General features: G+C 36.5%; 1 protein-coding gene across 1 annotated transcript; it reads right to left on the reverse strand.

Annotated features, from left to right (window-relative positions):
• Positions 1 to 164: 164 nt before the first annotated feature.
• Positions 165 to 5873, reverse strand: LOC146169647 (sialin-like). The gene is made up of 11 exons (XM_083389041.1): positions 5827 to 5873; positions 5022 to 5235; positions 4283 to 4543; positions 3801 to 3888; positions 3580 to 3675; positions 3170 to 3294; positions 2661 to 2816; positions 2106 to 2238; positions 1618 to 1739; positions 1107 to 1223; positions 165 to 398 (listed from the first exon to the last, which is right to left on the reverse strand). The coding sequence occupies exons 1-11, from the start codon at positions 5856 to 5858 to the stop codon at positions 165 to 167; spliced, it is 1578 nt and encodes a 525-aa protein (XP_083245167.1). The 5' UTR covers positions 5859 to 5873.
• Positions 5874 to 12186: the final 6313 nt, after the last annotated feature.

Below are 12186 nucleotides of genomic sequence, written 5' to 3' on the forward strand. Positions count from 1 at the left end.
ACATTTTTAAAGGGGATTTTTTAAAGGTTATAAGGACTACTCTATTGTAAAATATTTCTAATACACGCAAATAAAACGACGCATTTTCGGCTAGACCTTTTGAATTTTAACATATAAACAAGTTCATTTGAAATTATGCAACTATTTCTGTTTCCTTTTCGCAATTACACGGGATTGCTCTTGAAGAATCCCTCGGCGCTGTCTTCGTTGTCAGCAGTGTTGACACTGGCCGGCAGTTTCTTGCCCTTTGGGTCCTCGTTGTGGTAGAAGTCCTGGTCCATGCGAGCCCAATCCTGGACGTCGGTCTTGAGCGTTGCCAGGACGACAATGCCGCCGAACATGGACACACCCGCTCCCACGTAGAAGACGATCTTCCAAGCCTCACGCAGATCAGGCACCTGGTGAAGAAAGAGAAGAAGACATATGATGCAACAACTATGCGTGTCGTGGGTTTGGGGTTAAAAAGCTGTGGCATTGATAACAGGGTTGCGTTAGGCTGAAAGTTTTTCGTATTTTCAAGTTTAACTTACAGGCTTGGAAATAATTTCTTTAGCTTGGATGAGGGTGTTAAACAAGAATGGGTTTAGGCCTAAATCTTGCTACGAATCTTCTGCTTGTAATGTATCTTAAAGTCATCGCGTGTTTCCAGAATGTGTCCGAAACAGTTTTGCTAAGTTCATGCTAATTTATGTGCTGAACACAAAACCCATTCATTTTAATGTAGAGCAGTTAGTTTCTACGAAAATCGTGAAATTTTAATAAACATGACTTTTACAAAAAATCCAGTGGCCTGGATATCTCAAAACACACTTGTCACTATATCAGGATATACATTAGGATTATTTGGAACTTTACTATATGTCACGTTTAATATTTATCATGAAGCAACAATTGTGTCATTAAGTTATTGCTGTTTAATACAAGTCCAATTTATTGTATGCGCTTCGAAAGAACACGTTCGCTTTTTTAATAAAACATGCCATATATTGTTATATATTAGCGAGCTGGAGCTGGAAAAAGGTTTAATGGTAAGCTACTGATATGCTCGATTGTTTCATTTGTAAAGGTATAGTTGTTCTATTTATATGTGATCCAATTCAACTTACACTTCCAGTTACATATCCTGCCACCAGGGGTGCCACTTGTCCGGAGAAGGTGGCGAAGGTGTTTGTGAAGGAATAAAGGATTCCAGAATACCTCGGGGCGATTTCAACGTGGCACACCTGTTGAACAAAAAAACTATTTAGGTCTTTTAATAAATTTGTTATAACTATAGTGTTGTTTCTACTGGCTTGTTGATCGTTTCGACAGTTGTGTTTTAATTGTTGCTGACAAATAAATACCATCTGCCTAGGTTTTTAATACAGCGGTATAGGTAAAATAGCGTAAACCAATATTTTTGTCTAAGTGAGTGTTTCTTGTGGAAGTCTATGTTTAACTTTAACAGGCGGTTCAGTTGGATCGCATAAAATTGTTCACCTCACAATTATCCAACGGGCATTGTCAATTATTTGTTAAATCGGCTAAAATCGACCTTTCCTATCAAATAAATTTGTTTAAATGGACCTAGTTAATATATTTGTTTAATCGAGTTCCTGTTCGTTCCTTGAAACTCACCTTAAATCCTGGCGTAGCGAATCCCCCAAAGCTGGCGGCCAGTGTGACGACGGTGATGGCAGCAACTGGGTTGCATCCAAGGTAGCCGGCCGAAATCAGGAAAATAGCAGGAACAAACTGGGCTGTGTACAAAATCTCGCCATTTAAATAACACGAGATTACATAGGAAAAATATATATGTATATAATACCTGGCCAAACATTTCGAAACTTTTGGCGAACATTTTAAGTTGGTTTAAGTTTGCGAAATTGCTCTTGCTGATTTATAGCGAAGTCATACAAAAAAGTCTGCTAAGGATATGCAAATATTTTTACTTGAACTATTAGTTTCCAAATAGGACCCTTATATGCCGTTCATCGGAGAACTATTTTGTTTAACAAATTCTGGAATTTGACAAATATTATAAAACGTAAATAGTATGGGTAATGCAAGAAGTCACGACAAGCCATTGTCAGAATAGCTGACCGTTTTGATTCTCGTGGACTTACCGATGACGATTAGGCATCGTCTCACGTTCAAAGTTGTCATCCAGCGTTTCTGGCGAATTGTGTCGGCCATCCATCCAGCAGTTGTCGTGAAGAACCAGAGCGAAATAAACGGAATCGCAGCGATGGCGCTATTCTGGAAAATGAAATTTACAGGCACGTGAAAGCACGCCGCATAAGATTGTTTAATTCTGTTGCTGGTATTTAGGTACAGTCTTTACTAAAGGATGGATTATGTTTGGTAATTTGGATTTCAAACAATTCGTGTTATGTATGTTGAATTGTTGGTCTATTCTGGATTTCAAACAATTGGCGTTATATATGGTGGTCTATTCAGTTACTTGTTCCAGGGTTGAGAAACTATCTATGTCGAGTACAGCCCTTTTTTATTCCGTTCTGTGTCCAATTATTTCTACCCTTTCTTAGTAAAGTTATCTATGACTGTTATTCGCTTCATACCTAAGCGTTATCACATAAGAGTGCTCTGATATCCTGACTTATTAATCAGTACAAGTTGAAGTGAGCACTACTGACAAGAGTATGTTTCATGCTCTGTACCGTTTTAATGTTGAATCCTAGCACTTGGTCGATGTAGGAGGGAAGGTTAGTGAGCAGGTTGTAGATGCCGTAGTTGGAGCAGAAGTGTCCGATAAAGAGACCCCAGAAGATAGGAGAGGTAAAGATGCCTCTCCACGGGATGTCCAGGGCCTTGTTCTAAAACACGCATTTTTATTATTTTTCTTAATGTGGCAACTTCAGTATTTTACTGTGAAAGTTAGTGGCCGTTAACCAATAGATCAACGAACTCTTACCTTTCATGTGCTAATATATTAAACAAGCACCCATCACATGTCATCATTAAAAAAATAACCAACACTACTTTGAATTAATTTCCATTAGATGTTTTATTATTTTTCAAACAGAAATGATTTAAAACTATACCGTTGTGTTAGGCTTACGCAAAACTCTCATTCCATTCATTTAGCCAGTTAAAATTTAATATAGTGTTGTTTTGACTACGCTTAAGAATAAGACATTCTCCAATAAGACATACCAAGGCTACATACCTTTGTATTCGTTCCAATGGACTGTTCGATGTATCGGCGCTCACGCTCCGAAATCCTGGGATGTTTGGCCGGCGAATCGTAGGCGAAGATGGCCCACAAGACACACCAGCATAGGCCGGAGATTCCTGCGGAAGTGTATATGTAAATAAAGCAACCCAAGAATGGTTTTGCAGTGATTTGATTTTGTTAGCGTTAAGCTTGCAAACAAAGTTTATTAGGAAGAATAAGATCGCCAAAAAACGGACTGTTCACTAATACGATAGAAATTTGTGTCGCGCTCAATAACGAGAAGCAAGTGAGTAAATTATTCAGCGAAAATTACAGAAATAGTTTGCATGATCTACAAACGATGTCTTGTATTTCTATTTTTTTCGAAAATAATATATAACATATTTTTGTGCTCATCTTACCCATGACGTAGAAGATGGACGGCCAGCCTCCGGCGAAACCAAACCGTGCCAGGTAACCTGACAAGTTGTATGATATGGCTGTACCGATGTTCGTTCCTGTAAACACATAAATATGGTTTAACAACGCTTTTTCAATAAACCTTTTATTTTATTTGAACTCCGGGATATTACTTTATATATTGCTTATCAAAATAAAATTATACCAATTGCTTGCTCTTTACCTGTCATTGCAATCGAAATGAGTCGTGATCTAGCCATGGGTGGAGCCCACTTGCCCCACATCCCATGGTGAGCTGGATACATTGGACCCTGTAAGTGGAACAAGTCGATATTTTTATTACAAGAATAACAGACATGTGATTCCTAAGGGAAACTCGCATATAGACAGTTATGGTTAGTATTGTTCGACAGTAAATACGGCACACAACAAACTGCTGTTTAATATGAATTGTTATCACGTTATGATTGTTTTTTTTGTAGATAAATCAGGTCGCACTATATAAAGACAGATTGTATCGAAATCTCGACAAATTTTCGCACAAGCGTTTTGTCTTTATATAGTCCCACCTGATTCATCTATTTTAAATTAAACAAATACGGCTATTTACAAAGATTTATTTTTGTATAATTGATTAGGGGTTAATCATGTTAGGATTCGTCACAGGGTTTAAATCGCGATTCTAAAAAAGTCATGTCCTCTTACCTGAACGACACCCAACATGACGCGTGTGGCAATAAGTGCCCCAGGTCCCATGTTGGCCATGGTGGGGGTAAGCAGGGTGAGCAGCGATCCGAGAAACACGGTGCCACCGAAGACAATCTTGCCCCCGAATCTGTGTTCCAGGTACCCTCCCAGGATTTGAGTGGTCCAGTAGCCGTAGAAGAAAGCCCCAAGAATCCAACCCCGAGTGGCCGAGTCCCACACGAAGGTGGGGGCTGTCTGCTTTACGAACGGATTATCTTCCTAAAGTAAAATAGGTATCGAAGGTATTCTTTTATTGCTGACATTCTGCATTTTTAGTTTGTTTTGGGATACCGATAAAGTTAACAACACAAACTGATGCCGGTTGAGTTGAGATTACCTGAATATTTGTTTAAAATTACGAAAAATGTGAGAAACATTTTAGAAATGGTAATTCTTTTGTGGCATCTTTTTTGTGTTTATAAAGACTTTTGGTCAGTTAGCAAAGTTTAAACCAATATTTTAAATGCAGATAAAGTTGGCAGACAAAAGAAATTGAAGTACTTCATCATCCTAAATATCAAATCCACCCCATTGCTAAATGTGATTACCGAATACGCCAAGGACACACCTAAAAGCTGACTAGAAAACCGAAAGCTCATTTCAGCGGTCCCTTGGCTAACACTTTACGTTCCACAAAACAAAAATAAAAGAAAAGTAAATGAAAAAAAACACCCGCTCTAGAATCTAACGAACTCACGTCTCGCTCGTGTTGCGCAGAGTGGAGGCTGGAATTCAGGAAGTCGTCCGACGAAACCACGGCGCTCTGCGCATAGTCGCAAGAGCTTAACGTGCGGTTCTTGCTCTTTAGGATCGACTTTGTGTCCACCATGGCCACCATGGCCACGCTCAGGTTGGCTCGCATCATGTACTGATGCATCATCCCAAAGAAGAAGAGCGCGGTCAAGATGAACCTGCAAAATTGCTAGCGCTTTTAGAAAAGGAATTTCGCGAGCGAGTATTGGGAGCTTGTTTACTGGAGAATAATATCTATATATTTGGAAATAGATCTATCAATGTATTATTGTATAAGTGTTATGATCTTAAAAAGGTGATCCTGTGTCCGAGAAGTCGCTTATTAGAAAGTTTGGATGGTATTCAATGTTTGCAAAGTGGTAGCTTTTTAATGGTTTACTACGCACATGTCTATAATGTAGCTTGATAATGATTCTCAAACCACAAAGGTCTCATAGCCACAAAAGTCGAGTAAATCGGCATTAACTTGATAACGACGTTTCGATACGCATACGTGTCACCACACCATCAGTTAAAGCTTGAAAACCAAGAGGAATATAGAGAATTAAGAGGAATATAGTTTCATTATTTTCATAATTTTTACGTTTTAAACTTCGGAATTAACCTTTACCAAAAAAAACTAGCGCCTCTTCAGGATATTGAATTTTTGCTACTGAAACGTTTTATATAGGCTACACCACAACTACTAAACAAGAATCATATGTGTAATTACTTTTAACACAAACCATATTACGTGACGTCACGCTTACCTGCACTCAATCCAGTGTTCCATCCTGCGCATGCGCGATGACGTTGTGGAGACCTGCCGGTCGATCTTGGGGGGTCTTCCCCCGTTTGTCGAAACAATGCTTGAGTTGCGCACCGCCATATTTCTCGTTATCGAATTTGATTAAAATTGGACTAGCCCTATGGCACGACAAGGGTGTTACATTTGGACCTTGGCAACATAAAAAACTGAATAATAAATCCGCCATTTTCGTCAGAATTTTGTGTAATAACTAATGTTTTAAACTTAGGGTAGCGGCAGATAATCTTGTTAAATTACCGTGTTGCGGTCAGTAGTTTAGCAAATTGAAAGATTTGTTTTAACAACAGTTAAATACTTCAACACCGAATTTCACAAGTTTGCATCAAATGAATTTTGTAAATTATTCTTGCTATGATTAGGACTAAATTAGTACGATGAAAGTCAAAATTGGAAAAAATTCTCGCTTTGATTGTGCACAGTGAGTACTTTAAAGAAATGTTTGACAAAAGTTACGCCATTGTAAGTAAATTTCATAAATTTCATAAGAGATAGATGTTGTAAATTAATCTTTATATGGTTATAACCAAATTTGTACGACGAAAGTCAAAATTGGACATTACTCCTGCATTTGCAGTCTAAAGTTAAATATTCGACAAAAGTGAAGCATTAGATTTAATTTTACAAGTTTACATAAAAGAGGCTTTGTAAATTATTTTTTACATGGTTATACCCAAGTGAGTACGATGAAAGACAAAATTGAACATTACTCCAAGTGGAGTCTAAACTTAAATATTTAACAAAAGTTACGCATTAATTGGATTTTTAAGTTATCCGCATTGACTAAAATCTATGCAGACTATAGACTCAGCGATTAGAACAATCTTGTCAAACTACATTTTCGCCGAGTTTGCGTTGGTCAAGCTCGGCACGACCCAAACAACCCTTTCCTGAAACCCGAATCCTCATAGTAAATAAAAGCCGACCGCCTGCTGGGAGCTCGATCAGCGAGTGAAGCAATGCACGGGAACCCGGTTGGGTTTGAAATCATCGAGAAGCGACACGGAATTTCCTGCATTGATAGATCGCTCACAACCTATCCCTGCTTCCCTCTTCTCGTCCCACGGAAACCCAGGTCCCATTACTTACGCCGACTTCGCGCAAAATCGGCGCCGACCTTAAGTAATTAACGCTGTCGCCTGATTTCCGCCGCCGATTCTCCCAGTCAAAATACTCTTTGCCGTGATGTGCAGCTTGTAATTTCTTAGCCCCTTGTTGCAACGTACTGCATATCGGCAAAGCATTGTGTTGCTATAGGTGCGACCTTTAACAATGAACTTCGCCATGTTGCCAATTTGGGGAAGGATTCTATAATTTGGGGAAGGATTCTAAAAGAAGCTAACAATAACATTTGTTTCAGTCGTCAGGGATAAAACGTTTGTTACGGGACAATGTTCTCGTGTCAAATCTGTGTTTTGACAGGCCAAGTTACCTTTTTATTTTTGTTGTCGTTTTGTGTCGAAGTTTAAACCAGGCTCTCGAATTACATGGCAAGTGAAGATTTGATTTCTGTGTTTGGAATAAAACATAATGATTTTAAGATTTTTGGAACGTTGGTCACCTTACAAACAAAACAATCTTTTCCAGTACTTATGGTCACCATTTCCTTTCGCTATGATAAGAGCAAGAACTTCAGTAAGTTTTCTGTGTAGGTTACCATGTGTAAAGTTAAGAAGGAATAATATCTATAAAAGTGCCTGCTCTTACTTCAAACATCATTCATCCGGCAATAAAAGGGCACATTTGTGTTGCTTGTGGAAGTGCGCTGCTAACGACTCATCAATTCTCTATCCATTTACGCTGGCAGGTTATATGATGAAGTATCCCATTGTTTACGATTTGGTTTAAATCCGGGAACTCAAAGCGTCTTTTGTGCCTGGAAACGCTTGAAAACAATTAGTCCTGATTCTCTAGCGCTCGGGAAATCGGATGTAGGCATACTTAATTCACGGTATTAACGCGAATGGCGGAATAACAACATTTCGCTCTTATGCCGTGTTGTAATTTGAATAATGGTCGGTGTGCAGTTGTTTGTAACTTTGAAAAAAGTCAAAGAAAGGTTATTTAAACTGTTATTTAATTTTTAAATAGCTGCTGTGTTGCAATGGACGTGTAAATTTAAAATATAATTTATCACTAAAACACATAAATTGGCGTTTTGGTTTCAAACCTGTTATATGCCTTTGAATATGTATTTGAAAAGTATAACTAAAATGAGAAAACAGATAATTTAAACAGGGTAGGTGGTACTTTCAAAGTCCAACCCAAATATACATGTTGTCTACTCCTAATTACGTTTTATTTTCGCCCTCTAAAATGGAAAATGTAGGCCCCAATTTAGTTTATAAAGGAAAACGTAAACATATTGTAAGCATACAATTCAAACAACAAAATTAGAAAATATTTTCTTAGCATTTTTTTAGTCAGACAAAACTTTATCGCCCCAAGAAATGCATGGAACACCTAAACTGGAGTGCGTAAATATTTTGAGCAAATCCAAACGGTTAAAATCTTCCCGCCTAGTTCGCTTGATCGCTGAGGGCACCTTCATCTATGTGTGCAACCGCTTATCATTCACTCGCCGCATTCTGTACTGACGGTGGAAGCGGAAAACCCCTATCATGCGAAGGCGGCGTGATCCATTGGCTAATGTGCCGCTGAGACTTTAGTCTGTTGCAAACTGATCGCGACCCGTCGTTTGAGACGGAACTCGTTTAAACGCCTTTGCCTTAAGTTCGGAGTTTTTCCACGACATGCAATGCCAACTGCGTTAGCGGCCTTTTTATGTAATGTGGTTAAGTCTACAAGCAAAACTGAGTTTCAGGGTTGAAGTATTTCGCGTGTTTGTGTTTATAATTCATTTAACAGACCCCCTTAAAAAGATTTCACAGGCGACATGCGATTTCGTAGTTCTTCATAGAATATACATCAGGCCTGTACAACATACGGCTCTCTTGCTACCTTTATTGTGGCCCGCCTATGGCCCCCGATGTAATAATAGTTTTTTGGTTTATAATTTAGATTTTAAGTAGGTGTGAGCTTGTTTGTGTATTGCTCGATCACACATAGTTGCTGTAATGATTGGCGAAAACCAAAACTCGCATAGTTTCGTCACCACGAGGCCATTGTCACCCAAACCAAGCTTTTTACCATTTTTTTTTTATGTAAATCCTATTGTTTCAATTTATATGCGGTATTTATTATATTTTTATCCGTTTCAAGGACATCTATTAAACCCTAAGGCACTATGACATGTTGCGCGGCGTGACTAATACCTTTAACACTATAATTACCGGTGCGGTCATTTTGACCGTTTTTGATTTTCAATCGTTTATATCTCCGCTTAGGTAACTGTTAGAATATTGAAACTTCCTGACTTTTCCTAAGTCTATGTCACCTTTTGGTATTTAAATTTTTAGTTTATTAGAATAACCACAGTATGAGATAGGAATCGATTTATCTTAAAATACCGCCAACGGTCATTTTGACCGTAAAGCAAATTATAATTCCTCCACGAATTATATCGCTTAAACGATAGCTATTTGTGTCGCTATTATTTTTAAACAACCATGGAACAATTGCTGCAGTAGCTGGTAACAGTTAGTCACATGTTAGTTCATAATTTTGACTCAACAATTCTTATCCAAATTCGATGGTTGACGGAAGCAGAAAGCGAAAGTAATTCCAAACTAATGTGGACTGTCGACAAAATAAAATGCAAAAATGTGTTGTGGATGCCGTAGATTGGATTCCGGATAGTGTATAACTTGTGTAAAACTTGAATGTGTAGATTGCTCTAAGCGCTGCTAATTTTTTGGTTCTTGGATAGCTATTTGTGGTCGATGTGAAAAGCAGAATAATAAAAATGCCTGTTTGATATTTTTAACCCAATTAAAAACTTATTGTTTTACAATCAATTTCAATATTCATGTTAGTTGTAAAGAAAACATACAAAAACAAATTCTCCTTACGCAGCTAAAAAGCAGGTTGAAAGCCAACAATGCATCAATTCGTAGACATGGCTTCTAAAGTATATTTCAGAACATGATATTATAATGGAGCCTACAGCGTATTAATTTAACACTTACAAAGGATAAGGTCGCTCAATAGTAAAGGGAACTTATAGAATGAAATAAATCTAAATTATTATGACTTTTTTTTCTTTATTATACAAACGGTCATTTTGACCGCTCGCGGTAATTCTAGGTGTATGGTGGCCCATGACTGCCATCCTGTTTTTTTTTCAATTTAACAAAAAAAAAATAATTGAAAAAAAAAAATAATTGAAAAAAAAATGAAAAAAAAAAAATAAATAAATAAATATAAAAAAAAAGAATTATTATAAAAAAAAAAAATTATTAAAAAAAAAAATAAATGAAAAAAAAAAAAAAATTATTGAAAAAAAAAAAAAAAAAAAAAAAAAAAAAAATTATTGAAAATTTCGACGTGGCCCAGGACTGCCATTCCCATATAAAACGCATTACGGTCGGACCATCACTGCCAATCATAGAATACCTTCTATTGTGTGCCGTTAAGTTCCAAGCCAGCGCAGGGAGGTTTGCCACTTAGTCTTTTAGGCCTTCTGGTGGGATTCACCAAAGGGAAGTTGGCAGAGTAAACAAGATATCGATTAGAAATTTTTACACATTACTCAAAGCAACCTAACTTAGCCAGCAATCAGACTTTTTTTAAAAAAAAACATAAAAATATTCATATTTATGAATATTAATATTCAGTAATATTCGGCCCTTAAATTAAAATGTGCCCTAAGTGACTTACATAGGGTGATAGCTACGAGTCTACTCTTCAAAATGAGATATGACTCGACCACCAATTATTCGGGGATAAGTTATTAATATTCCTTCAAAAATTCATAAACGTCGAAAGTTTCAAATTTTGTCAAAACGTTTATAGGCTGCATCACTTAAGCAACCTGGCCGATCTTTCAATCAGGCTTTATCAAAACCTTGACAAGTTGTTATCAGGTTTAAGTTGGTTTTGCGCGGTCAACTTGTCAAGGTTTTGATAAAGCCTGATTGAAAGATCGGCCAGGTTGCTTAAGTGATGCAGCCTATAAACGTTTTGACAAAATTTGAAACTTTCGACGTTGATGAATTTTTGAAGGAATATTAATAACTTATCCCCGAATAATTGGCGGTCGAGTCTTATCTCATTTTGAAGAGTAGACTCGTAGCCACAGGGCACATTTTAATTTAAGGGCCGAATATTACTGAATATTAATATTCATAAATATGAATATTTTTATGTTTTTTTTTTAAAAGTCTGATTGCTGGCTAATGTTGCTTTGAGTAATGTGTAAAAATTTCTAATCGATATCTTGTTTACTTTCGGAGATATTACGCAAAGAATTTCGAGCTGCCAACTTCGTGGCAAACCTCCCTGCGCTGGCTTGGAACTTAACAGCACACAATAGAAGGTATTCTATGATTGGCAGTGATGGTCCGACCGTAATGCGTTTTATATGGGAATGGCAGTCCTGGGCCACGTCGAAATTTAATTTTTTTTTTTTTTTTTTTTTTCAATAATTTTTTTTTTTTTTTTTATTTATTTTTTTTTTTTAATAATATTTTTTTTTTTTTTTTTTTAGTAAAATTTTTTTTTTCTTTAATAATTTTTTTTTTTTTTTTTTAATTAATTTTTTTATTTTTTTTTTATTTTTATTTTTTTTTTTAATTTTTTTTTTTTTTTTTAAATTATTTTTTTTTTTTGTTAAATTGAAAAAAAACAGGATGGCAGTCATGGGCCACCATATAGGTGTGTTCACAGCGCGGTAATTCTAAAATAGCAAAAGTGTTAAATAGCAATTTTCAGACTGTCAACGTCGTTATTCGAGCAGTATACGAACATTTATGTGGCTGAAGCACCATCTTTACAATCAAAAGTTTGCAAATTTAAACCAAATAAACGCATTTTTTCGCACGTCGTCCAATTGAATTAAGTTCAGCTACATACTTGGACACAAGTTTGTTCAAGAACAACAATTTTCAAATGAATTGTTATATGACTATACAAGTTACAATAAAACTTTGATACGCCACGCTAAAAAAAAAAAAATTTACGTTTTTTGTTTGTTGTCACACAATTTAAAAAAATGTGCACCCTGGTATACGTGGACGATACAAGGGATTTTGTGGAATTATGGATTAAATTAAACAATTATCAGATCTGTGGAAATTTAGGCTTTGTTAATATTTTTAACATAGACTATTTTATAGTTGGTTATATGGTGTCGTTTTGGCTCGAGCTATTAAAATATGAATTGAAGGTATTTATATATAAATAT

Source organism: Ascidiella aspersa, chromosome 1, assembly GCF_963924565.1.
Source record: "Ascidiella aspersa chromosome 1, kaAscAspe10.2, whole genome shotgun sequence".
Taxonomy (NCBI): Eukaryota; Metazoa; Chordata; class Ascidiacea; order Phlebobranchia; family Ascidiidae; genus Ascidiella; species Ascidiella aspersa.

What these genes read in the sequence shown, in the direction of transcription:
- LOC146169647 (XM_083389041.1), bottom strand. Translation starts at nt 5,858, where the DNA reads ATGCGCAGGATGGAACACTGGATTGAGTGCAG. An exon ending in ACGATGCCTAATCGTCATCG is followed by an intron (nt 1,740 to 2,105) that starts GTAAGTCCACGA and finishes TTTTGTACACAG; the next exon opens with CCCAGTTTGTTCCTGCTATT. An exon ending in CAGGATATGTAACTGGAAGT is followed by an intron (nt 399 to 1,106) that starts GTAAGTTGAATT and finishes TTTCTTCACCAG; the next exon opens with GTGCCTGATCTGCGTGAGGC.